Source organism: Pseudopipra pipra, chromosome 16 (genome assembly GCF_036250125.1).
Source record: "Pseudopipra pipra isolate bDixPip1 chromosome 16, bDixPip1.hap1, whole genome shotgun sequence".
Taxonomy (NCBI): Eukaryota; Metazoa; Chordata; class Aves; order Passeriformes; family Pipridae; genus Pseudopipra; species Pseudopipra pipra.
Window position 1 is genome coordinate 8,823,582 of NC_087564.1, and position 27,967 is coordinate 8,851,548.

Here is a 27,967-nt window from a genome sequence, read left to right on the forward strand (position 1 = left end):
TCTGGTTTCAGAAAGTGTGCTGAAACATGTTCATTAATTTTGAAGCAAACAGTTAAGTTTTCATTAGAACATAACCAGAATGAAACACTTCTGGAGGGTTTTTTTCAGGTAAAGACCAAAAGTCTCATTTTGAGGGGGCAGCTAAGGTGATCCAGTAACTTCCCCATTAAAAAGGCAGCCCTTGGCCAAGGCTTCTGCCATCCTCTCCTTTTCTTGGCACTTCCCCTCATGGCTTCACGGTGAGTTGGTTCAGCTGGCTGATCTGACAGAGCTCCTCAGTTCTGCTCTGCTGCCCCTCGGCGTGGCTTTGTGCTGGATCAGCCTGATAAACTGACCTGCCCCGGAACGACACAGTCCTTACATCCAACAGAAGGGAAATGGGGCCACAGTGACTGAGGGAAGGAAAGCTGCCCGTTTGTGATGGCCACTCACTTTTAGATCAGCTAATCTGTGCTGGGCCTGCTGTGTCATGTGAAACCATCCCCACCCGGTGTGTCTGCCTGGTGTGGGAGGCTGGGGTATAATGTAGCCTCACATAAGCCACTGATCTCCCCCTGCTTCAAAGCATCTTCATTTTTTTTCCTTTGTAATTCTTTATTCTTCTTTTGCTCTCTCTCTTATACTCTTTATTATTACTTTTGAAAAGTGCTCTGGGATAGAAAGTGTGAAAACTGCATGAAAATTACTTTATACATTAATAGCACCTTGCAGGATCATTGACCTCTTTTAATGCACATGCTGGCAAAATTTCTTTTTGAGTGCAAAGAAGAAAGTGTGTTTCTTTCAGCATATACCCAAGATCATAAAGCTACAGCATTCTTGGCTGACATTTTGTTTGCTATACTGCTCCACTGCTGCAACGTTACATTCCACAAAATTATCTATATTTAAAGTATGATAGTCCTAACTCTGAACAATTTCTACAATTTCTACGTTCAGACTGAAAATGTAGAAAGAAACATAGCATTTAAGACTTAGTTTAGTGGCTCACAGCTTTAGACTTGTAGGGAGACAGATTATTTTCTGCAATATAGCACAGCTGATGGGATACATTTGTTTAAGAATATTTTATAGAATTCCAGAAAAAATATTACCTTCTAGAGAAAATACAGCTAATCAAAAACCATCCTCCAGAGGATGTGAGTGAATAGCAGATGAGCTGGGGTTTGTTTTTTTTAATTCTGATTTGCTGAAATTACCTTAATGTAAATATATTTAAATAAGTGATTTAATAACCTGTATGTTATTTAAGATATGTTTGGCAGGATGTGACAGTGCAAGGCCTGCCTCAGTTTTCATGAGGCTGATGTTCTACCATGAGCTTGTCAGTTTAGGAGAACTTCTTTTCCCACCATGCATTTATCTGAGACTGTGCACATCAGTGTTGTCATCCTAAAACATCCATTTGAAACTGGACATAATTCGCTGCATCTGCTAGTTTTCTCACTGATATCCCACATAGCTCCAACCATATTTTTGCTTTAATTTCCAAGAAGAAACAGGCCTTTGCTTTTGGGTGAACAACCTGGTGAATGTGATTTGTGCCTCCACACAGTGGACAAACCCCATCTGGTCGTGGTTCTGAGCAGTGTGTTATATAGATGCAGAACTGATGAGACATCACTGGAAAGGGAAAATATCTCTCCTACAATGAAAGGAATTTGAAAAATATTTAAACTTTTTCATGAAAATATCTAAATTTTCACTGATCACTTATGTGAACAAACCACTCTACTGACACTCTGTTAAAGTGGTTCCTTCTCTGCTGGTGTGTTGTTAGCAAGAGCACTGATTCCATTATACAACTGGTATTTTCAGCTATTTTATGTCCTAAAGGGTTTCTTTTCTTCTTTTTCTTTTTCTTATCTGCATAAAATTTGTAAAATTTTAGTTTTTAAAAAGCAGTGTTCTTAGGGAAAATAGTAAAAGAAATAAATGTTCCTGGTTTTATGGCAAAATCAATTGTGACCCTATTAGTTGGCAGTTCTTACAGATCAACCACAGCCTGGGCTTTGCAAGGCACTTGGGTAACAGTGAATGCACAGTGTGTGGAAAATCTAGTTAAATCAAAATAAGACATAAAGTAATCTTCACAGCAGGTGAGGATGTTGATTTTCAGATGCAAGGGGGAATATTCTTCTGCATTCCATTCAATTCCAAGCTGTATTTTTCCTTCAGCAGTAGAAGCTCTTACTTACCTATCTGGAGAGATTTTAAAAATACTCCTTTCATAGAAATAATATTTTCCCTTGGGAAGATGCAACCAGCAATACTCTAATGAAGGTGATCTGTTACTGGAAAATCCTTAAAATATGAATGAGATTTCAGATGCAGGGGAGAACAGGCTGCATATTTGCCACTAGAGCAGGAACAGATCTCTAGTGTCAAGAAGCAAGGAAATGCAGTCACTCATTCCTCATACAGCTGTGATTGTCTCCACCTGAATGATGAGGAAGGATTTGAAAGCTTAATATCAAGTTAAGTTGAACAGGGAAAGTCTAGTCTACATATTTTTGAAGGATGGCTGTATGTAATTATATCACATCAAAGCAAAATTAATTGAGGAAGGGAAAAATGTTACATTCAGAACTCAGGAAAAAAATTAGTTACACTGTGAAACTTCTTTGAATTAATTCCATAAACATATAAATATATTAGTATAGTAATGTACTCTAATGGATCCTTATTAATGGGGCCATAAATGAAGTTACAATCATGTGTATGTTTGCAGGACTGAGTCGTTTCCCAAGGAAAATATTGAAAAAGGAATATATATAAATGGGAAAACTTACACGAGGCTTAAAAAAATATTTAAAATGTATTGTAGGTAATAATGTTGGATTAGGAAAACACATAGTCTGAATAGCTAATGGATTTCTTACAGAATGCATCTCTGTGCTTTATTTAGGAAAAATCAGCTCAGTAAAATGTAAGGAATTCATCAGCTTTATGGGAGAGTTCCTTTTTTCCCCCTCCACTTTCACCATGGGTGGTTGAAATATTTTAGGAAGATTTAAAACGAAATAACTTGTTTTTAATTTAATCTGCCCTTCTTTTACTACAGCTGTAATTTTTTAATTAATCTCAATATGAAACTCTTGCAAGTGGTAACCTCCTCATATTTTATAGTTTTACACTTTTAATCTGCTATATTATGTAACACACACATATATACACACACATATATGTTAAGATCCTACATGTTGAAGGTACAAATTGGTTTCAAACTGAGCTGTATAAACAGGTTTAAAGTGGAAGGCTACTTGCTGTCAGCAGGACACTGCACTTAAAAGAATTTTACTCTGCCTTTTTTTTTTTAAACATTACTGTACTTACAGGTATTTGTTTCTTTCTGAAAGCAAAAGTGCTGCAGTCCAAATGGTTTAAAATGGCTGCATATATGTGATTGCTTTTGATTTAAAAGCACATGGAAAAAGTTTCAGTTACGCAGAAGACCTTAACATTTCTTTTTGTTTAAAAGAAAATAAAAAGAAAATCCAAGAACAAAGCAGTTCCGAAGGCTGAGTATGTGGTGGTTTTCATCAAGCCTAATTCAAGATGCTTGAGATGTTTTTGAAAGTTCAGTCTTGGCACTAACAGCTGAGAATGTAGTGATAAAAGTCATAAGACTCATGATGCAGAATCCAATTTATTGGTCCACACCCCGGACTCAGACGTCTTTGAAAATTTATAAAGATTACAGTAACATTTAATTTCTGTAACTATGTTGGGAATGTTTGAAAAAATAAAAGGGAAAGATGATCATTTAGATAAACTACAACACGTGATCCTCTGGTCTGTGCTTACCCAGGCACAGCAGTGGATCTGGAGCACAAGTTAGAACTAATCCTCCAGCACCAAAGCTGTATTTTCACCCATCACTCTGCAGCTGTTAATAATGATTTGTAACGGAAAAAAAGACAATTGCAAGTTGGCAATTTTTCTGTGATCATATAAACATCATTTTTTTGTTTTGTTTTTTTCTTTTTTTTTTTTTTTTTTAAGGAGAGGAGAAATCTTTTATGGGTTCTGCAATCTTCTTGGGTTTGTTTTCCCGTGTTTAACCTTTTTCTAGTTAATAGCAAAAAACGTGGGAGCATTTTTATTGAAAATTCTACTGGTGTCTTTTGCTAGCCATTCAGGTATGCAAGCCCAAAATTTCTATTTATAACTATGGGATGCCTTAAAAACCTGGAGAAAAGACTGTCACCAGTTAAAAAATAAAGCCTCCAAGTAGTCCTGCAGCAAAACTAGACTCGAGACTCTTAGGTAAAAATAAAAGGGAGGGGAGGTAGGGCAGGGAAAGAAAGACCACGAGCTGTTAATTAGGAGTTTTAAAATATGATTCAGAGAATAACAAAGAAGTGGGTGACAGATTGCAGAACACACGAGCTATTTGCCCCAGACTTCCCTTTAAACCCACACTGTGGTATTGGTCACTTGGAGGTCTTTTCTGATATGACAGTCTGGTTTTTTACCTGATAAGTTGTTTTAGTCTGTGCAAGAGTTTAAATTGGGTAGTTTTACAGGACCTATCACATTTTGCAAACAGAAATCATGTCAGAAATAAGAGGAGCTAATCAGTATAAATGCACTTTTCATGAATCTGCCCAGCAAATCTGGAATTCTGGATTTCTGTCTGTGTTGGCTTCTACCTGTAAATCCCAAAATGCTTTTTTAGCTGAGGACCTGCCACTCTGGAATGATTTTTCTCTATTTCTGGTCAGTTCTTTCTGTTTTCACAATTTTCTTTATTTTGACTATTTACATTGAAAGAACCCTGCATTAATCAGATGCTCTGGAGATGCACTGGTTGCCTTCATTCTGGATTTTTCTCTCAGTCCAGGGTTGTCTTCCATAAACTGTTGTGTTTCTGTGGCTGTCTCTTCATGCATCTCAGGTGACTGAATTATTTGGAGGACACTTGGATAATCAATTGGAAGCAACAGTCTCCAGTATATCTAATTCTCTGTAGTTCTTTCCTAACTCAGATGTTCATATTCTAACGCTTGTATGCTCCCATACTTCTTTTCTTGAATTGTCTAAATGCCATTCAGATACATTCAAATTAATTATGCACTGCATAAACAAATTCTGCTAGAGATCTTTCAGCCCTCTTTTTCCATATCCATCACTGGATGTTGGTGTTTGGGAGTCTCCTGTATGTCAGCTCTTGCTTCCTTAATCTGATCCTAAGTGAATTAAAAAATGCCCTGAAATTTTTAGTTCTCTACAGTCATGAAGACAAGACTAAGCATTTTACAAACTCTGCTCCTGGTTTGGAGAATTAGGGTTGTCCCATCACATTTATACATCCATTTTGCAAAAGCCTCTTCTGCTTAGTGATCCTCTGACAGTTCCATTTCAGATTCATGAGTTGCAGGAGTGTCTATGGGCATTATTTCCATTTTATTATTAGTTTGTTTGTTTAGTAGATATTTATTCAGTACACCATTTTCCTATTACTAGTGACTGAATATTTCCTGAAGCAAAAGGTTTCACTAGTAGTTGTGTACGGGCAGACTTCCAATAGTAAGAGGCTAAAATTATAAACACTTTATAAAAAACTGTGCCTTTAAAAGTCAGGTCTTATTTCAGAAAGATTGCTGGTGGCTCCAATTTCATGTTCAGGCTTCTTTGGCATTTCATTGGGAGGCTAGGGCGAAACTCCTTTCTATATATATATTTTACTCTAAGCCCCTGCTAATAAGTTATTCCAATAGATTTTCTTTAATGGATTTTCATCTTCTTATAGTCCGAGTCTATAGTATTTTTCATTACTGTGTTCAGCTGTTTAAATTACTAAATGTAATTCTTAGAGTTTCATGAAGAAGCACACTCTGTAATGAGTTCTTTACAAACCTTTCACAAGCTGCTGTCTCAAGCCAGTTGTGTTATACAGTAGTGTATAAAGTAGGTCATAGTTTTTTCACAGTTATGCTGAAACAACCAAGTGTCAAAACAGAACACCAGACCTGTACATTAAGATGAGGGGAAATAGTGCCTATTATCCAAAATAGATGGTAAAGATGTTTGAGCTTAGTGCATATATACATAGGACAAAGGCCAATCCTCAGACAGCTAGTAGGAGTTCTGCAGATTTTTGAATATTCCACTCCCAGGAGCAAACGAACAGTAAATCCAGATACATTCCAGTGCTTCCTTTAGCCATCATCTGTGCCTCAACACTGCAACACATACCTGATAAACTATGTCAAATGAGCTGCACTCCCAAGGAACGTGGCAGACCAAGTAGTAGATGACCTTATTGTAGTAGGAGCAGCAAGTCAAAAATAACAGTTAACAGTTGTGCTCCTCAAGAGCAACCCCCACCTTGTTTCCAAGGAAATTAAGCACAGTCCCCACTAGTGCTTATTATTGTAGTGGTGGCTATAGTGTCCTACGATTTAGAACATGCATGTGACTAAAGGATACTTTAATCAGGTTTGTTCACTATTAAAGTAAGAGTAATGAGTAAGGAGTCTGAAAACTACAGTAAGGAGCAAGGAGACTGACACAGTGCCAACAAAATCATATGACCTATACAGGTAGAAACCCTAATACTAGAAATAAGTGAGATGTGAGATTTTTTTTTGTAACATACACTGTTACAACACTTAAGGGACTCAGTTCCTCTGTGTCTTAGGACTGAAAACAGGAGCTAATGTTTTAAAACCATATGAAATACTGTGATCATGCTGCCAATGAGCATGATTTTGTTACTTCTACTTAAATCTAATGTTACACCTCATTAAACCAGTGATTATGTATTCTCTGTAGATAATTTTCACACATTCAGTTACGCAAACATCTTGGGATTTAAGGTGTTTGTCATTTTCCTGGGAGCTGAATCCAGCCTCCTGTGAGAATGGTTTTCTTGGCATTGCCCTGAGTCTGGCAGCAACTGCACAGTTGCAATCCTGTGACATCCCTGGGAGTTTGTTCTGCCCAGTTATGCCCATACGCCTTTTCCCAGCATGCTGGAAATCTCAGTGAGGAAAAAGAAATGTTCTCCTTTGCAGTAGAATCAGAGTTCTGCAATGGTAGGGATTTGCCAGCATGACTGCACACAGTGACTAGGGACATAAAACCATAATGTGGGAACGATGCTGCTAAAGTTTGACTTTTATTACTTCTTTAAATGCAACTGAAAATAGAAATGGGTCTTCGTCTTGCTCTGTTGAAGGAATGACAGGACTCCTAAGACTGAAATGGTTAAAATTCAGCACAGGAATGGCATGGTTGTAAGCTTGGTCATTGGTGTTGACATTTACAGTGTTCATTGCTTTTAGGTATGTGTTGTCTGAAAGAAATGGGCTGGATTATCAGCGAGTAGAACTTGTTCTAAACATCTTCCTTAGGCATTTCAAAGTATTTTAAGCAAGTTAGTTCAGTTTGAGGTGTCACATCCTGAAAAATACATTTTTCCAATGGAAATTTCTAGTGAAAAGACTTAGCCAGGCACTTCTTTCCCCATCTTTCCAGCTTATCTGAATCCTGAGGACATCTTACTTTTCTATCTGCATAGGAAGCAAGTATATGTCAGAAACTATTTAAACAACTGCTTGAGATTCAGATTCCTGCTGACAACCTGTGCTTCCTGGTTAGTGTGATGTGATTTGAAATTGTTATGCTTAAGTAACACAGGTTATGATAAGACATGGACACTCTCAACTAAAAGCACTGCTAGCAGATACCTAAAACACCTGCTTGCTTTAATGGAAAAGTGTGTGCGAGCCCTGAGGTTTTTGAATATGTTGCAATGTTTATGAAATATTTGCAAAGGCCAGCCTCATTACATCAAGGAGTATTAGATAAAATTCAGTGTGCTAGATAGTATTTTGTATATAGGATATTCACTAGTCATATGGGATATTGAATCCACTGTTGATTTTTCCCCTCACCAGCTGTACAAGCAGAAGGCCTAAAATTCAGAAGGGTCTTGTGCCAGGAAGGCACTTGGCACGTCTTGCCTTGAACATTGTAGAACATAGGGTGTATCCTGCCACTGCAGTCATATTTTGGGTTTCTAAGGTACTGGCTGTGTCCCTCCTCCTCATACATCACTTCTCCTGTGTGTTTTCTATGAGCTGAGATCTTCCAGGTTGGTAGCACATTGAGCACCTTAAGTTAACACATGGGCCTGTTGCATCTCAGTACTCTGGGTACGTACCAAGAGGATTTTGTTTGTGGTTTTCAGTTGCATGCCTTGGAAGGGTAACTAAGCCCTCCTGAAACTGTATGTAAAAAAGGGGAATATTTTTTTTTTTAGTTTATTTGGGTTCTTTGCCTCTAGCATAACTTTTACATATAAATCTCCCCACATCAACTTGATGTGAAAGGTGTATAGTACAGATGCATCTTCTGAAAGTGTAGGGTGTAGAAAAAACAGATTTTTTTAGGTTAAAAGGCAGTTTGTAAAACTAAAATATTAAACCCAGAATACGATAGCTGAAATCACAGGAGTAGAATGAGGAACCAGACTGTTGTATCAGCAGAAGAAAAACATTAGGTTAATCTGTATTACAGCACTCTGAAAGAATACAGAGCTTTGAAAACAGCTTTCACTAGGGGGTGGGACATTTTACTTTTATGTAGAGCTTTTGTTCATTTAGAATTGTTTACTCCAGCAAGCAACCCTGTGCTCTTTGTTTGACTGATTTTTTCCCATTTGGCAGACCCTTTGCAATCACATGGATAACATTCTTCTTTCACTGAGACATAGAAAAACTATTCTTTATTGACCTTGCTTGTTGTCCTAAATGACAAAAATATATTTATATACTAGGTGAACTGTATGACTTCATCCCTGACTTTTAATTGAAAATTCTTCAAAGCAAAAACCTCAAAGAGCTGCTTTCATTCTTTTTTTTTAAGAATCCAGTGACTTACTAGCAAACAGCTCTGCCCTCAGCTTCAGATGCACAACTCCCACAGCTGGCATGGAGAACTACGTGCAAGTATCTGAGTGCTGAAACTGTGTAAAAACAAAAAAAAAAATGCCATGCATAAAAGAAACAAGCTTTTTGGGTTGAGTGGGGGATTTTTGTTTATTTATTGAACAAGAGAGTATTTGCTGTGGAAGTATGGATGTTTACTTTTTTGTTTCTTTGCCTGTTAATGGGGTTTTTTTGTATGGTTGCAGTGGGAAGCACCTTGGAAGACTTGGAAGAACATACCCCAGATTATTCAATATGTCAACTTTAGTTTCCTCACTAACATTGCAAAACACAAAGCTCATGGACTATAAACTATGTGATACTGATTTAGAAACTCTCTTAGCATTGTAGTTTTACTTTTACATGTGAGGTATTGTAAATCAAAGGGAGATTATATAAGGATCTAGCATGCCAAGACAAAATTCAGTCCTAGTCTAAGTGAACACAATTCTGTTAAAACAGATGGTATTGTGCACATTTAGCCAAAATTGTTCAGCCTGTGTTTATCTTGTTTTCCTGAATGCTCACTTAGGCAAGTGTTAAAGCTAAGGCAAAAATCTTCATTTGGCATAAACTGGACTTCACTGACTCGTGCGGAGCTGTGACAGTTCACACAAATCCAGGCCCTGTTCAGAACGATTTGCTGAAACACTGTGCCCCTGCAATTCCAGTGGAAGGCAATGAGAGCTGGGGTTGCTCTGCATTTCTGCAGGGGAAAAACATTCAAAGGCCCTTTTGTTACCACTTAGCACGTGTGCTGAGAAAGGGTAGAATTAAGATCCCAGTGGTGGCATTTTCACAAATCTTATGTATGGTACTTACCTGTGTTAGGTCCAGTAAAACTCAGATTGGGCCCTCTGCTAAGGGGCCTTCATTTTTTTAACTTAGTCCTGTTGAGCATAGTCTTATTTAAGCCTTTATAATTTCACAATTAGAGAAGATATTTGCAGTTCTGCTACTAATTCCATATAAGTCAAAGATCTAGTTGTTTCAAACAAAGACATGATAAAACATGGATAAGAGCACTTGCTGTGGCTCCACATGGATTTCTTCCATCACTTACACAGACTTTGTCTTCACTGTTATACCGGTACCCACCCCTCGATTTTTTTCCTGGGTGGTGATGGTTGTTGCACCAGATCTGGAAAATCAAACCATTTGAAGAAAAAGCCTTCTTCAACCCCAGCTGTATGATCCTATCCCTTCCTTTTCCCAAGCATGAGCAATTGAGCCAGGACAGGAAACTGCTGAGCCAACTGGAAAAAAAAAAATCACTAGTCTGTTAAGAGTTTGGCTGCTCATCTCTTTGACTGGCTCACTGTGGGTTTGATAGGTGCCAGAGCTAAGGGTAAGCATGGGAATGTGGCCAAAGGTGGAGGAATGTGGCCTCTAGAAGCCTGTTTCCTTCAGTTTAACTTATCTACACTTACAATGCTGTCTGTAACACCGTTAGTTCACTGTAATGGAAAAAACTTCAGGTGGATTTTAACAGCAAGGTAACACAAACATTGTAAGTAAATAGTAAAGCCTTTATTCTCGTTAAGAACAGCATTTTGAAAATAAAACATTTGCCCATGCTTTACAACCTTTGTAGTTTTGTATACTTATGTACAGTCATCATGGTACACATTGATTGTCTTGAAAATCCTTTAAAGATGTACTTAATAAGATACCAGTATGCAACAATCAGCGGAAAAAAGGGTACGTTATAAAACACACGTTAATACATTTAATAAATATATATTATCTATCAAAAATGAGCTTTAGCTCTCATCAATTAATAAAAAGCACCTGCTTTGTAATCCTGTAAGTTGGTAGAATAGTCCAATTGTTTTATTATAAAAGCTACAATGCTCCCTTTTGTATGGCCTTTGGTTAAATCCAAGGCATCAAGCTCAAACAAAGCCAACCAAGATGCCTGTGTTTGGACTAAAAGCTGAAACAGCTCGTTCTATAGTAGTTCATGTACCTTGTTTATAGAAACAATTGTATGTCTTGAGAGTGTTCTTCTGAAGATGCTACATATTTTCTGGCAAGCCTCAAACACCCTCAACTCATCTGAAAGCGGGACAGGATCTGTAAAGAATGGCTTTGAACTCTTTTCCAGCCATTGACCAAAAGCCAGTCATTATAAATCTTGTTTTAGTAATAGTTTTTTCAGATGCTTTGTGATTCCATTTTTCTGCATGGAAACACCATAAGCACATAACCATCAAGGGACAACACAGTAGCTTTTATAGTATAAAAGCTAATTATAATTAGGAGAACTGCGAAAGGCTTGTGCTTACTTACTTATTATGTTGTTCACAGATGCTCTACATTCTAGAAAACTTTCAAAAAAGGCAAAAGTAAATACTGTAACAAAAATATAAGTTAACATAAAGGTGCCTTTCTTCAATTACAGTTTTATTTGGGGCATTTTACATCACAGACTAGTTTACAAAAAAAAGTTGCTTATTACTAATTGTATAAAGTTGGAAAATAAAGACCCTCCTAATCTATTGCCACACTTTCACCACCACACGTTAAACCCAATCCTGCTGATTTTTAGTTTTGTAAATAGTCCACATGACTAACCCAATGAGACTAGTCATGTGAGTAGCAGTTTGTAGGATCTGGCCTTATCTTTGGATAAGGCCTCAAATTCCAAACAACTTCATCAGAAGCAGGATTGGGAACTCTATTTATCAATTCAGTCACATCTAGAAAAAGAAAAAAAAAGTTTCTTAAGATAACTATATCTTGTACAGATTTTGTCCAAGGTCTGTAAAATGTGTATTATACTTCATCAGTCTTGGTTGTAGCATGATAAACTTTTAAAAAGAAAGCTGTCCTACCATTTGTGCCATGGTCATCTTATATGTTTTTATGATAGAGTTTTATGAGGGATTTTTTTAAATTGGTTTTTAAAAGCAAAATTCTGCAGGCAAGTGATGGGTAATAGTTTTTTTATTGTTCCAAATTATGCATCATATGGGTGGCTATCATTATCTCAAATAGTCTTATTTGATCAAAGCTCTGCTTAAAACAAGCAAAATGTATTTCTAAGTCGCTGGATAGCATGCAATATCCACCCCTACCCTACTTGGTTACTAAGGCCATCTAGTTACATACAAAATGAAATAAAGGATCCCTAAAACAAGCACATGCTTCCTTTGCCTCGAGGAGGGAAGGGCAGGGGGGTGCTAACGTACTCCTTCACTCATGCATGACAGAAAAACATTGCTTCTGGAGGAGAAGGGCTTTGAAATAAAACCCCATAAGATGATCATGGCAAGAATGGCAATATATATTTTTCCATATATATATATACATATATCTGTGTGCAACACTTAGGGACTGGTCTTGCAGCCTCTGTACCTGTATGTAGACCTACTGGTGCCGATGGGACTACTCGTGGGAGTACAAGTCTGCAGGACTAGGTTCCTAATTCAGTAGAAATGGAGGTACATGAAGAATCAGGAAGACTCTTGAAAAATAAAAAGCTTGTCTTTCTTTTGCAGTACACAGCAAGTAACTTCTTTCTCTGAAGCTACTAAGCTATTCAGTTATTTGTACATTTTATTTTTTTTTTAGTTTGAAAATATATATTTTTATTACAGCATATGCAAAGTTTAATTGTTATATGTTTCCTATGCCTTCAAGTAAAAACAATTAGCTTTTAGTATTGAGGAAAGCTAAGATTAACATTGGCCAAACAGTGAGGATACAATGATGTTTTCAATGTCCGATATGTATTAAATGTTAAAGAAAGGAATGATTGCTTCAACATAATGAAAAACCATGGCACAAAAAATGGGCAATGGGAACCTTTTAAATAACCTGGAGAAAACAAAGATAAAAAGGTTTGAGAAAGTCTGCCTTATATCAACTCAAGAAAATGGATGGGGAGGGGAGGAGTAGGGAAGAAACCACCTTAAATAAACAAAAACAACAACAAACCACCTCCAGCACGGAGATTCTACTCTCTAGGCACTAAAATGCACAACCACATTTAAATGCACAAACAACTGCAGTCAAGGGGACTACTCATACGAACAGGGACTAGAAAGGGAGGTCTCGACCCTACTCTGCTGCTGAGTGTCTCCCAGGGGTGGTCAGTGCTCCTCAGCTGCCCCCGCGCTCCCGCCTGGCCATCAGCCCGACCCCAGGGCTGGGCAGGGCAGCAGCGCTGCCTTTCATCCACCAGCACAACGAACTGCTGCTGCAAACGCCACCACTCACATTCCCTCCCAGCTAAACCTTTGCCAAAGCACATCCCTGCAAGGTTTCACTGAACGGCTTCGCCTGCAGGACACGTGGGAGTGCGCAGCTCTCCGCTCGCAACCGGGATCGAGGCTGGAATAACAGGGAGTCCATCCCGTGAGGCCGGACGGCTGCCTCTGTGCTGGACCTGCGCTTTCCCTCTCTGCCTCAAGAAGCTCCATAACTCGCGTGAAACATGCCTAGACCTTCCATCCCTCCAGAACTGCACCTCCTAGACCAGCTTGCTGAAGAGCAGTGTATCAGCCTACGGCGTAATGGGAATTTAGTTGCCACAGAGTGACAATGCTCGGCTACACATGATGCTACGTGACTGTACAGTACAGCTACATAATGAGCAAACAAGGTACTTCTCATGACGTTTGAAATGAAGGGAAAAGGAGCAAAATGGAAAGAAGTCCTGCATGGCAATCTCTTGTGGCAACATGAATTAAGTTTAGGTGAGAGGAGGGTATTTTGCAAGCAACTGGCAACCACCAAAAACAGGCTTGCCTGGCACACAGGTTACAGACAAGAGAATATCTTACATTTCAGAATACAATATCCCCTCTTCCAATTTAAGGTGTGCCTACTTCAATTTTAAGTTAGATTCAGCTTCAGTTTTACAATTTTGTTTCTGCAATTCTCAGTTCAATGGTGTTCACATTTAGACAAAATCCTCTGTAGGATTTCGAAAGATCCTGGATGTTTTGTTGCTTTGTTCTGGTACTGTTATGGATTCCTTCCCTCAAAGACACACTGCCAGGGAACAACATCTGCAACAAGGATTCTTATTCTCTACAGCCTACAGCCTTTCACCAGAGGTGTCGTCCAGTGTAACTTGGCGGAGCAGTTGGTATCTGGAAATAAGGATAACAAACCCATAACTGAGAGATCTAGACTGTTCAAAAGTCAGTGTTATCATGCTACATGTACATGAGAGCTTTCCAGATGGTAGTTCTAGAGCAAAGTGATACAAAGAGACTCATCTTCCACCCATACAGTGCATTCACCTCTCTGTAAAAACCATGACTATATATACACATTAATCACTATCTGATGTTCTCCATTGAGCTTCGTATCCACCTCAGAACAAAGAAAAACAAACAGAGAAACCCCCAGACCAAATTCTCAAGCTTTTCATCCTTAAACTGCCTTTTCCCTGAGCTGCACACTCTGGTATCAGAAAACAGGCAGAGATGAATCCAAACATCAGAAGGATGCAATCCATTACTGACACAAAGCAAAGCCTTTTCATTTTACTCAAGTTGACATGTTTCACATTGTGTTACCCACACAGGAGAATTCTTTTATCTAGTCCCTCCTGTTCACTATAATCAACCAAAACTTTACTTATTTAAAAACAAAACCAGACCTGCAATCAGTTCACGTTATTTGATTTTAAATGTAGAGGTTGAGTTATGGAATCAGCTCATGATTCAAACGAAAGAAAACCCAACTCACATGAGTATAAACTGGCTCATGAGTAGATTTTTAAGAAGCATGTAGATATGCATGAAGAATGTGGGGATGAAAATTCTTCTTTTTTAAGAGTATGCCTGCTATATGAAATGTCTTAAGCACGAATTACACATGATGTGAAAAACATTTAGAAAATCCGTTTGGCATCAGATCACTAAACCATTCTTACAACAAGCAGGCTGCAGAAAAACAGGTCTATCAAAGAATTGCATGCCAAACTATTGTCTAAGGAAGAAAAATCAATGCTACTAACATTAAAATATTCTATATTCCTCTTTTATGAACCCCTTTTCAAGAGAGGTACAAATCTGTAAGTTACAAAGAATTACATACATTTTACAAGGAAATAGAAGATGGGAAAGATCACCACTATCTGCGACAATTATTCTTATTTGAAGCAATGCACTGGCCTGTAAACATTTCTGTGACTCACATAATCTTGAAAAATATCAGGTTAGAAATGGTGTCACTTAATAGTTATGTTAAATATCTTAACACAAATTAGATTTGAAAGGGCCATTGAACATGTAGTCTCACAAAAAAAACTTGGTTCACTCAAGCTGCACTGCAAAATCTGAATGGCCAAGTAAAGAAATGCAAAATACTTGTTAATTACATATTTTCTAGAGGGAAAGGAAGCATTACATGCATACTTGCTGGCTGAATTTTCATTTATAGCTCTCCCCCTGCTGTGAATAAGCTACAAGCAGGTTTTTCAATTAGTAGTGGTTGTATATATCAGTGCATATCAAAGATTTCTTAAATCATCACATTTTGATACTTACAGTCCCACCATTTAGCACAACTGCCATCTCAGTTGGCTGATAAACATTGCTTCTAAAAGGAGCGCTGGGTCGGCTTCCCAAACTGCCATTTCGAAATCCTGCCGTTCTTAGTGCTGTTCAGAAAAGAGAGATCACTCTTAGAACACAATTAAAGCTGTGAAGTCACAAAGTATCTTCCTTCCATCTTAGTTATTGGGAACTTTGCCACTGATTTTAACTTTCCTGTTGCCGTGCCAGTTTTCACATTGCTTTTGAACAGCTGTTTCTGTTATATGGCTGGGAATGGATCTCGGAAGAATCAGATTTACATAAAATTAACTGTTTGCTGTGGAACAGGAAAAAATTTAATGGAACCAGATTTTTGAAGCTTGCTTAGTCTCATATCAGTGGAAGCTCAGTATCTTCAGTCACTGAAGCTCTAATGTATCTTGCACAGTGCATTTTGCAAAGTGTTGGTCTGGATACTGTGGGGTTAAGTAAAATGTATTGCAATTTGCTTTCTATCAAATGCAGTGGACAGGGATCCAAAGCCTTGCTCGAGCCAGTAAGCATGCTCACAGCCCCCTGAGCATTACTTCAGCATGACTAGCATATAAGGATTTTCCAGATGTTTCAGATTATATTTACTCTGAGAAACTAGAAAGATGGAGTAAATATTGCTTTCAAATAGCTTAAACATGGCAAATGACTGAAGCAAAAGAGAAGATACCAACTGTCCTTCTGAACGTTTATACCAGGAAAACATCAGTCTCCCCATTAATTTTACACAAGTTTGGGTTCAAGATGTATATTCTGAATGAGAGAGATGCACAGTGAGGGATATACTGCTTTCTCTCTACACCAGTCTGGGGATGGACACACAAAAACTCCCTCTTTAATTTTGGGGGTAAATAATGGCTTCACTCAGTTCAGACGTGGCCAGGGAACAGAGCTCATTTATCCACACAATGTGCCTGGTTACAACGGGCAATACTCATCTGTCAGCTGGTAAATAGAAACATGCCCAGTTCAGGCACCTGGGGCAAGAATTTCTCTTAGATTTAATTCAAATTACAATTCTATGCTCCCTGGCTGAAATCGTGAATGAGCTCAAGTTTACAAGAATTACAGCACAGACTTTAATAAAGCCAGGATTTAATATAGTTGCTCTGTGTAGAACAAGATTTAAATGGATCCTACTGCCATATGCTGTCCTCTATCCACTGCTACTCCTCTCTTTGGGAGCTGTGCACCAGGAGGAAGAACAGTATTGATTTAGCATGGAAATTTAGAAATTCCACCCTAGTAAAAATACTCAATTGTTGACTTCAGAGACACACAGACACTCATTTGCTCTATATTTTAAAATTACATATTTTTGCAGAACACAGAAAACAAATGATCAAAATAGCTAAGCTGGAATTAAGTATTTTTTTTTTTAATATTTAACCATCTCAAGGTCAGTAGCACTTTTTTGTTGTTGTTGTTTGACTAGATATTGTGTGTTAAGCAGAAATGATAGTATATATAAATAAAAAAAATCTTTATAATACATACTATCAAAAAATATTTACACATCTGCACAAAATATTTACATAAAAAGGTTAATTTCAAAGCTATCTTAAAGAGCCAGTAAATTCAATTCCATATTGCTAAATTTCCCTTCCCTATTATTGCAAAGAGTCTAAAATTTTTTAAAGATGAGAATCTGTGATAAAGCTGGTGGACAAAACACTCATTTTAGATTTTTTTTTTCCTCATACCAGTTTTACCATTTTTCCTTGTACTTTTTCCATTACTATTAAATACACGCTCTTGCATAGGGTATTTATAGGTAAAAAACAAGCAGTGCCAAGAAGATCTGAGCAAATGTGTCAAAGTCTCCTTTTAACACGTATTTTAAATTTTGTTAACTTTGCTTTTAGGCATTGGCTGCAATGGTGTCTTGTAGTACTAAAAGTTATTAAATGAAATTCAAGGAGTACTGGAATTGCTTGGGCTTGGGTTTCCTGACAGCTGTAGCATTCTACATTTCACATCCAGATTTTTCATGTATAAGGCAAATTCTCTTTGCCTACAGAGGTTGCCCTACTAGTGTGGACTGCACTTCCAGAAAGCACCGAGAACTGGCCTTTGTCCAGCATTTCTAAATACTTTTCTAACATTTTTAAAAGACACAGCTATGTAAAAAACTCTTTTAAATAGATATTTCAGCCTATCATATGAATATTAAAATCCCAGATAATTATGCTGTTAAAAAGATATTTAAAATACTAACTTTAAAATAGTTTTGCTTTATTAATGCTTAATGTTATTCCTGGAATAGAACAGCTCTTGTTGTGATGTGTAACTTGAAGCTACATCTTTGCTAAGAAAGAAGGAAACTAGGAGGACATACGCTTGTTTGACCCTATAGTTTAAAAGTTGTTCAGATTTTTAAAATGCCACTTAAAATCTTGAAAAAGAGCAAATTTATGGAATTGTTTGATATAAGTATTAATGGAAATAACAGGAATTAACGGAGAATATGTTTGTCCAGGCATATTTTTCTATTTCAAGCTGACTATTTACTGAAACAAGTATTACAGTCAGGGAACTAAGAGGTATTTTCTGGTTATCTTGTCTTCTAAAATTTCACAACGAGTAGATCTTCCATTCTTAAACATTATTCCCAAGTATAATTGAAGAAAGTACCCTTCCATTAATTTCTAAACTCTTAACGATGAATTCTCCAATTGAGGTAATTAAATGGATGAAAGAAGAGAACATTGTCTAAGTACCTGCAGAGAGCCAATTGCTAATAGACTCCAGGTGCTTTACCACTGACAACCATCAGCTGATGTCAGTGATCTGACTTAAACTGACATTTCAGCAGCTGCAATACGTGACTTGATTATTACTGCCTGTATTTACTTTAAGTCTCTACCATAATAATAAGTTTTGTCTCCAAACACTGTTGTCCAAGTCTGTGCTTAAAGAACTGCTGCAAAGGAATATCAAATCTGTTTTGATTTATTAAAAATTCCCCCATGCCATGGCACTATGAATGACATGCATTTATTAAGATAAATATTAATAAGGGCATCAGATAAGGAAATCAATTTTGTATTGTACTGAGTAAGATTCAGATAGATTAAAACAGAACATAAATTGCAGTATAATAGACACTATAATGATTTTCTAGCTATCACACATCTATCCATTTCACTGAAAAACTTAATTACTGAATGATTACATGGAAAAGGAGTTTCCAATTCTTTTTTCTAAACACATGCATGAATTGGAATTATACAGACTGAAAGATCCAATTTTGTTCTTAGATCTGCCTCAGTCTGAAATAGCTCCACTGAAGTCACTGCAGTTACCTTACTATGAAATTAATTTAATGGGGATGGAAGATGGCTAAAAAAACCAAAAACACACCCAGAAAAAACCAGTACTTTCAACAGTCTATAGTGCAGCTGCCTCTGTTGCTCTGGAACATTAGTAATAGCAACCATTCTTTTATCCATTTGATTTTTGTTTTACCACTGCCCTTGTGGTATCTGTTCACAGAACTTAACTCCTTTCTGTTCCAAGACTTCCATACTTAGAAGGAGACCTTTAAAGTTACTGCTAAAAATCTTAAAGGAAAAATGCCTTCCTGACCTGCCATTGTGCCAAACAAGAGTGCTGTTTTCTTCTGTGTCTGGTCTGTACCCACAGGAAATCAAAGACACGTAAAGACAAATAGAAAGGTGAAGTGCCTGGACAGTGTGCCCTAAGCCTTCTTTCGGGGACTGCCAAAGCAATGTGGCAGCTCCTGGCTGGGATACCAGGCCAGTATTCTTTTCAATTAGAGCGAATAAAAATCAGTGTGACTAGTAATGAAATCCTTTACCCAAGTGTGGGACAGCACCAGAGCACAACCCCCCTCCACAGCCCCATCGGGCTCCTGCTTCCCCCTCCCCGGGTCAGAGGGTAACCCATGCATTTCTGACACGGGTTAAACAGTCAGCAATGCTTTGGATCTCTTAAGCACCCAGTTGTTGCTGGTCCTTTCAGTAATCACTCCAAAACATTTTCTCTGGAAATATTAACGATGTGTCTTCATGCATCCTTCTGTGACAAGGAAAGCAAATTACCTCAAAACCCCTGTAAAACCTCAGACGTTAAAGCCTTCAGAACAAAGGCTGTCTTTGAACTTGTCTATAAGCCACTTGGCATTTTTCCCCCACAGTGACACAAAGTGGCACTAAATTAATTTTAATGGAAAGATAATTAATCATAACTATTTTGTTGCTCAAGAGGCTGAGCGTTTTGTAACATAGACCACTTACTTTATTTTTTTCTTGGGTTTGGGGAAAATATTTTGTATTAAATGTTGTTACCTGCTAATGACAAAAAGTGTCATTTAAACTATTTAAAATAGGGCTTTGCATTTCGAATTGTTCAGTTTTTCAAAGAAAAAATAACATGCAGAAGAATCCTTCTAACTTAACACATGTATTTTCTGCATTTTTCCCCCTCTCTGGGTGATTTCTTGATGTAAAAGGGAACAATGTGTAGTACTCAAAATATGGCATTTCTAATGACCCTTGTTTTGAACACCTGACAAAGGTCTCATACAGATAGTTTTCTTGACTACTACAGAAAAATACAGTCCTCTCTAGCAAATTCTTACCTGCGTTATGTTCATCCATCGAGAAGGCTTTGTTTTCCATGTAGCTCCGAGGAAGCTGTATATCTTCCTCAAAAGCAGTTTCGCGCATCCTTGGCTGCGAAGTATCAAAATAATTGGGAGTGTTTTCCTGCTGCGATGGAAGGATGGTACAGTGGACCTCTGGGATGGCGTGAAAAATTACGAACACCCAACCACTGGACACCAGTGCAATAGCCAGAGTGGGATCACTCCATTTGTCTCTTCTGTGTAGCTCAGCATTACCGAAGAGGTACATAGTCATCCAGGCCACCCAAATCAGAATGGAAAAAAAAAGGGTTATAATGAGGCATATTCCGTTTTTCTTCCATTTCTTAAACTTTCCACAGAGAGTGAAAAATGAGAATCCCATGGTAAATACCATCAGGAACATAACGTAAATCGAAGCCATAGCAAAATCCATCGGCTCGTAGCTGCAGGCCAACTTGTTATCTCTGACAATCGTCAGTATCAACCACTCGGTTGCGATAATGACCTGCACGAGCATCAGGCAGATCGCCACCCCAGCTAGATGCCAGCCAGATGGACTCTTCCCATGGCGAACTAGTCTGCGAAGTCTCCAGGCTTGAGCTAGCAAGCACGAGAAGCACAAAGCAAAGATAACTCCCCACAGAAACCTTCGGGTAGAGCACACCATTTCATCTTCTTGTATGATGAAAGCAAACGTCAGCCCAAACAGTCCCAGAGTCCCAAAGAGAAAGAGGAAGTGCATTCCCAGGGGGCTCTTCTTCTCTTTGTCCTTGATGAAGGGCAGCCTCACCAGCAAAATCAGCATCAGCAGCAATGTGGTCAGCACACCTGCCCCTGCGACCGCCTCCAGCACGATCCCCCAGATGGCATCCAGGTCACACAGGTAAATGTACTGAGGGAGGAGATCCAGTCCGCACCCCCTGGGCGTGCTGGAGTTTTCCGAAGAGCCATAGCTGATCACGAAGAGGAGGAAGAAACCGATGGCTGGGTAGGTTTTCATTTTTCTGTCGGAGACAACAAAGTATTTGTTTAGCTGGAGCTCACTTTGGAGGATTTCACAGCAACTGGAAGCAGAGCTGGTTTCTGTAGCCCGTGTTTACTGTTTTCGCACTGTATTTGCCTGGCACAGCCTACCCCCAGCCCCCTTCGCTGCCCTCCCAGAAGCTGCTTTGCCTATTGTACTCAGAATGCAAACTGACTCATTACTCTGTTTGCACAGACTGAAAACAGCATTGCCAAACTCTGCCCCTGCAAATATCCTAAAGCACGGCCAGAAGAAATTATGTATCCTGGTGCAAAATAATACATTATACACAGTACTTAGATACTTACTACCTGTTCAAACTTAATACCCGATTCAAATTCAAGTACTTAAAGTATGTGTAAGTTACACTAGGCCTGATGCAAGTGTAAGCTATACCACAAATAGACTGGTCCACAGCCTCATTCCTTTTGCTGGAACAAAGGAAGAGTAAAAAGCACTTTTTAATTATTACTTAAAGGATAAATCAGTCCAAGGAAAATAAACATTGTATTTTTTTTAAAAAAGGAAAATCTTGTTTTCATGCTTGGTCAATAAAGAGTTATAATATTAACTTCTTTCATCTTCTTCCAAAGCCCAGGTATTAGACAGCATTTGCAAATGGGAATGGTTGGCTAGAAAAATCCCATATTCTGTTACAATAGTGCACACATGCAGTGTCATCAATCAGCTAGTCAAAAATGAATGACTCATTGTGCTTCCTAGCAAGTCCAAAGCCATACAAAGCAAACAAATAACAAAAAACAGAGCATCACTTTCCCAGATCCAGAGAGTAAACAGTGGTAAACTCTCCAGGAACACAACACATCCCACTTGACCAGCAGGACCAAAAGCCTGGACAAATCCCAACTTAATTTTAGGAAGAACATGGGTTAGGTGCTTTAAAAATACGTATGTTATAGCATTTGTTTATATTAAGCAAAGAAAGGCAAAGGAGATTGTTAAAAATCTAACCTTTAACTGCCCAGTGTGCCTGGGTGAGAGCTGCCCCATAAGGGCAGTCTGGAGTGAACACTGCGTGAACCAGCTCTGAAAGCTGACACTGGTAACCTTCACTTGCAGTCAGTGCTGCAGTTCCAGCAGGATCTTGCCCATTGATGTGAGCAACGTGCCAGGGTAAGAGTGCTCAGAGCAAGACTCCCACCTGTATGGTGTGACCATACAAACAAAACCACCACATAAAGGGGCAGTGATGTTGGTCACTGCGAGTCACTGCTCATGTGACATGTCTAGGACACAAAGCGAAAAGCAGAGAAACTGGCAGTAGCTCTTTTGTAAGTCAGACAACAGCCCTAAATGGTTACCTGTCCAAAGCTATTTCATGGATCAGAACTGCATTTAATGAAAACTTCAAAAACTTTGATGAGAGTTGAAAATGGTTTAAAGTAACAGTGTAGTGTTGTTGTGTCAAGCACAGCTGGTCATTACCAACATGAAAACTATTAACATAGACTGTACAAAACTGTACAAGGTCTCTTATAGCTGAGAACTGTGGATTTTCTTCCTGTGCATTACAGGCCTGTGATGACCAAAGTCAAATCTTGAGAATCTCAGTCTTCAAACTAATGTTTTACTGCATAATGACCAATGGCCATTTTCAGCCTCTGCCAGCAGACAGATGATGGAGATTGTAATGTTTCCTATTAGAGGCACCAAGACAGCAAATGTGCTAATATAAATCCATAATGACTCCGTGGTCTTCACTCACACAACAGACGAAACATCCTATTACAACCTTCATCTCAGAAGTGGGAGCTGTGACAAATAATGTGATCTGGGCTTGAACAAACATGAAAAGGGCAATCGACAATCTCTGCTTGCCCACAGAAATTAGCATATCTTTGCATTGTTGAAAGGGCTGCAGTGTTCTAGTGATGCAATGTCCTGCACCTGATGACAAATGAATTGGGATTTCTACATATCCTTAATTTACTTTATGGCGAATTGGTAGAAAATATACTTGTTTATGTCTTATTTGTAAAATAGGCTTCTCAATGACTCTGTCACAACACTCATGTTAAAAACACTGACCTTACAGACAGAAAACTAATCATCAGTGAAATGTATTCAGTTTTGTATTGAATATGGTTACACTCAATAAATCTCCTTGCCTCGTGAGTACATCATTAACTAGAAGGAAACATTCTGAAGGTAGTTCTGCAATTCCTTCAGCGAACTAGCGAATTTACTGTAGAGTATCTGAAATGTCCTAAAAAGTGTGAAATGGTCAGTGCCTGCTGACACAAAGAGAGGCAATCCACTGGGATCTACTAAGGCAATGCTGCAAACCAGTGGTACCATTTCAAGGAGGAGGAGGTCATGTGGAAAATGATTCAAAATTCATTCTAAATGTCACCCAAACTGGAAGCAATAAACAGCCCTTAAGTGAGGGTCATGTTAATTTTCCAGTATCCCATCACTTACAAATTATGATAAGTGTGGACTAAATTGCTTTCAATACTAGCTTTGTTTATTAGCTACTCTCCAAAAACCTGGGGGGTAATGAATTAAGTGCAAGTATCCCCAGTTCTAAGATATTTTCCAGTTTTCTGGTTACTTTATTCATGTCATGTAACCCTCATGTGATTGAGCTATTCTAGGACAGTCTGTTTCCATGGAGATTGTGCTGCATGGGTAAGCAGTCATATTGTCAGCCCATCATTTGTTTCCTCTTCCTATTTGGAAGTGTTTGGGAGGGGGGAAGGGAGGGTTAATGAATTTAAGTATTTCCCCCTCCACGAAGAAGTGCTTTCTTTTGGAAAGGGAAAATTAAGCTGTGACAAAACATATTGAGCATTCAGATAAAAATATATCCTGAAATGCAGAGACGTTCAACTCAAGAGGAGTTTTCTCAAGTTACTTCCATCTGTGAAATTACTTTTGGGAAAGCTGATGGAGATAAACAGTGGTCCTCTTAGTAAGGTTCTAGACTGCTACAGCACTGACCAAGAAATCTCTAGGACTGCTGACGGGTACTCCTGGTGTGAAATCATTTCCTACCAAATGTCAGTTAAGTCCCACTGAACACTAGATCCTGCCCAGACCAAAGCTTGCAAGCAGAGCTTGAAGTCTCTAAAGGAAAAATGTTTTCTTCCCCACTGGTATGAATATAGCAGTTTGTTTCCAACCTGTTTACTATGTATTTCTGCCTGACTGGGTAAAAACTGGCAATAATAATCAACCCCCTGTGATGACACCAATGAAAAGAATCCCCTTTCTAGTGTTGGTACTCAGGACTGAACACAGACAGTTGTAAAAACAAGGGAAAACACTGCATTACAACATACAAGTCTTGCAAGGGAATACCACAACTTAAGCTAAAACGACAGACTAAATAATTTGAAGGGAAAACTGTAAAGTTTTTTTTTGCAGAAAAGTTGCTTTGGAAAAAAGAAATATATCAATATGGGTGTTTTATTCAAATAGTGTCTTCCTCAAGCCTGTGCAGTGTGTAGGATGGCAGAGTCCTGTGTCTGAGATTTTGTAGTAAAATCTGTCTGCACATTCTTGCTGGTGGGTACCTAAATCAGTAACTGTAGAGGAGGAGTATTTTTACCTCTTTATGTCTAGATTAGCTCTTACCAAAGTTATGCAACCTCACAGTAGTAACAATAGCGCTCTTCTTGGCTGGCACTTCATTCCTATTGCCAGAGAACTACAGCAATAGTAATACAGGAATGCCACAGAAACATTCCAGCACAGATACAGTAAGTGGCAGCAATACAGCCCCCACATAGTTGAATGAACGGTTCATACAGAAGGAAATCAGCAATTTCCACCCCTTCCCCCCCCCCCCCAATTGCTCTCCAAAATTTTATTTCTGTAAAGCTATTAAGGTAACATACCTAAACCCAGAGCAACCAAAAGCACTTAAAATGAATCAATGAGCCTTACACATTTCAGGCAAAAGCAGCAAACAATTAGCAGGACAGCTCTCAATGACAGCTGTAATAACTCCACAGAGTGCAGTCTCCTACATTACATTATCTGGCATAGAATCACTACAGAAATTGCAGACACAAAGCTGCCCCAGCAGGTATGAAGTACAATTACAAGCAACTAAGCAGAAACAGAAAATCTCACAGTTGTCATCAAAAAGTTGTCATGGTTAAAAATCAATGAGGCTTTCCATAACTAAAGTCTTCTGACCAAAACTTGCAAATATCTGGTCAAAAAGATATTGCTGTATGCTGCTACATAAATCTGTAATGGTGTGAAGATTTAGGGTTAGGCTATTCATGGTTAGATGTTTTACCTCTTCCCATATTCTAACATTAGTCAACAGACACAAGAAGATGCATCCAATCACAGAGAAGAAAAACAATCTAGTAAATATCAGCAATAGTAGCACAAATAGTAACCTGCCTGCCACACAGACACAAGACTGGTTCACTGTGCAATTTCCAAAAGAAAACCGCCCCCACCATGAAGTGTTGTGGAGAGATGCTAGTGAGTGAGGAATTAATCACAACACGGGATCTCTGCCAGCTGCTTTTGATCAGATCAGAAGAATGAGCTTCAGGACTGATAACAGAGCAGCAACAGCCAAGTTGAGATCAGACTACCCAAGAGATGTGTGTTTTTTCCAGAATAATAATTAATAGTGCAATTGTGCTTTGTAGGCAAAAATAAAGCAGTGATTTTGACAGCCCCTGCATTAGATACACATAATGCTCTGCAGAGCCTCACGGTTACAGAAAGCAAGACCCCACTCCAAATAGGACATGTAGAAAAAGTGCTGCTTTCATTTAGAAATATTTTGTAACGCTGAATATAATATGAAGTGATCTTGCTAATGTTCTAGGTGCTCACAATTCCCTTCGGTCATATTCTGTGAATCGCCTGTGCCTGGATCCTTCTGGCCATAGTGCCTAGAGTAGATTTCACAACCGATAGCAGTCAATGACAGTAATCAATGTTTTTATTTTCTTTGCTAATTCTCAGACTGTTTCTATTCATGTCACAGCCTTCTAACAGATGGGTTCTGTCACCTGATTTCTCCTGATGCAGCGAGAGGACACCTCAACACCGATATTCCCTGCTGGTAAGCAGCAAGCGTATCCCCAATAAACAGGTACTCCGTGCTGGCGCTGAGCACCAACCTGGGTGTTTGGGTTCAGCGCGCAGGAAATCCTGTTAGCCTTAAGATAAACATTAGGGCAGGTGTAAACAAAGGGTTCACATAAGTGCTAAATCCTATCACTGCGTGGCTTTGCGGAGAGGTAACACAGAGACGGGGCTTTTATTAACTAGAGAGAAAACTGCTCCGCACCCGCACCCAGCCGGGGCTCCCGCCAACCCCGGGACCGGACAGGGGCGGCGAAAGGCCAACAAAAGGCTCTTCCCCCTCGGCCTGTACCCCGTTACTGCTGCCCTTGAGCTCCCGCTGGGGAATGCGATGAGATGCCGGGCTTGGCTGCGACTCCCCCGCGAGCGCGGTGCGAGGCCGAGCGGCCCCTCCGTGCGGCCGGTACGCGGCTGCCTCTCCGGGCTCCCCTTAATCCGCCTGCAACCTCCGCCTCCTCCTCCTCCCTGGACGATGCCTATCCCGCTCCAGCCTCCTCTCTTTTGTCCCTTCGTCCATTTCTCTCTTTGGTTTCTTTTCCCCGTCTCTCCCTGCCCCGCCTGTCCCCACTCTCCCAACTCCACTATCCTCCTCGCCAGCTTTCCTCCCCGCTCCCCGCCGCGCAGCGCAGCCCCCTGCTCCAGCCCCCCCCATCCTGCCCTATATCCCGTCTAATCCCCCCCGGACTCCTATATCCAGCCTGTTGTCTGCTGGCGGCCACCGGGCTAATTCTGCGGGCAGCGCAGGGCGCAGAGCCGGGCGAGCGGCTCCGCCGTGCCCCCCCCGCCCGCAGCGCTGCCCCGGGGGCAGCCCCCCGGACCCGGCTCCGGTGTCCCCCCGCCCGCCGCCTGGCCGCCGGCTCACCCGCTGTCTTGCTGCGGCCGAGGGCGGCGGGGCAGCTCTGTCCGCCAGCCCGCCGCAAGTCACATCCCGGCACCGGCGGCGCGGCGGCTCCGCGGCGGGGAGCGAGCGCAGCCCCGACCCGCCCCGCGGCGGCTCATGGAGCGCCCGGCCCGGGCAGCGCCGTGCGGTGCGGTGTCCGCGCTCTGCGCCCGCCGCTCCGCCGCGCCGCGGCCCCGCGGCCAGCCCCCTCCCACCGCCCCGCCCTCCCGGCACGGCGCGGATCGGATCGGATCGGCACGGCACGGCACGGGGGATGAGCTCGCCCCGCGGAGCGCGGCACTGCCCGGCTGGAGCCGGGCCGGTTCGGCGGCGTCGAGCTCCCTCTGCTCGGCGGGGCCGGGCGTACCCCGGGGACAGCGCACCCCGCGACACCGGGGCGCCCGGGGCTGCTCGGCACCCGGGGGAGAGGGGTGCGCGCACACGCACCTCGCTCAGACACTCAGACACGCACTGATACTCACACACACACTCAGACACCCTCGCACCGCAGGTACAGCCGGGCACGTATCGCCGCTGTGAGCGCACAGTGGGACACACACATGGCCGCAGCTCTACGTGCTCAGGTGATGTGACGGCAGGACAGAGCGCAGGGCGGGAGCGGGCACACAGTACACAGACGGGCATTCCTCCCTGCTCCTGCCTCCGCAAAGGAGTGCGAGGGCAAGAATTGGGACCCCCCTCCCGGGCGGGCTGGCTGCGCATGCACACTCCTATGGCCAGGTGTGGGACTGCAAAGGTGAGGGCGTTTTCAGCTCTCTGACGGCGGGAGATTTTTCAAGGGGCTGGATACCTTCTCTAGACCTGCTCTGGATTCAGCTTCCGACCTGCCGCAGCCTGAGACAACAGCTGAACACTTGGAAG

The 27,967-nt window shown here is 40.4% G+C and overlaps 2 protein-coding genes across 3 annotated transcripts in view; one reads left to right on the forward strand and one right to left on the reverse strand.

Annotated features, from left to right (window-relative positions):
- The window catches only part of IQCK (IQ motif containing K), a 36,543-nt gene extending 26,019 nt beyond the window's left edge, over positions 1 to 10,524 (forward strand). The window contains exon 9 of the mRNA XM_064672944.1: positions 9,146 to 10,524. Within this exon, the coding sequence (XP_064529014.1) occupies positions 9,146 to 9,207 (62 nt within the window). The 3' untranslated portion in view covers positions 9,208 to 10,524. The remainder of the gene's footprint in view (positions 1 to 9,145) is intronic.
- GPRC5B (G protein-coupled receptor class C group 5 member B) lies at positions 10,448 to 27,204 on the reverse strand. 2 transcript variants are annotated; one of them, XM_064672937.1, is made up of 4 exons: positions 27,068 to 27,204; positions 20,091 to 21,100; positions 15,449 to 15,561; positions 10,448 to 11,641 (listed from the first exon to the last, which is right to left on the reverse strand). In XM_064672937.1, the coding sequence occupies exons 2-4, from the start codon at positions 21,094 to 21,096 to the stop codon at positions 11,636 to 11,638; spliced, it is 1,125 nt and encodes a 374-aa protein (XP_064529007.1). In that variant the 5' UTR covers positions 21,097 to 21,100; positions 27,068 to 27,204; the 3' UTR covers positions 10,448 to 11,635. The 2 variants fall into 2 exon arrangements, with proteins under 2 accessions (XP_064529007.1, XP_064529006.1); XM_064672936.1 differs by having other exon boundaries at positions 10,448 to 14,041.
- Positions 27,205 to 27,967: the final 763 nt, after the last annotated feature.

Coding starts and splice junctions, on each gene's coding strand:
- GPRC5B (XM_064672936.1), bottom strand. CDS start 21,096: ATGAAAACCTACCCAGCCATCGGTTTCTTCCTCCTCTTCGTGATCAGC. Junction 15,562..20,090: donor GATGGATGAACATAACGCAG/GTAAGAATTTGC, acceptor TTTTCTGAACAG/CACTAAGAACGGCAGGATTT. Junction 14,042..15,448: donor TTGTGCTAAATGGTGGGACT/GTAAGTATCAAA, acceptor CCTTATTTCCAG/ATACCAACTGCTCCGCCAAG.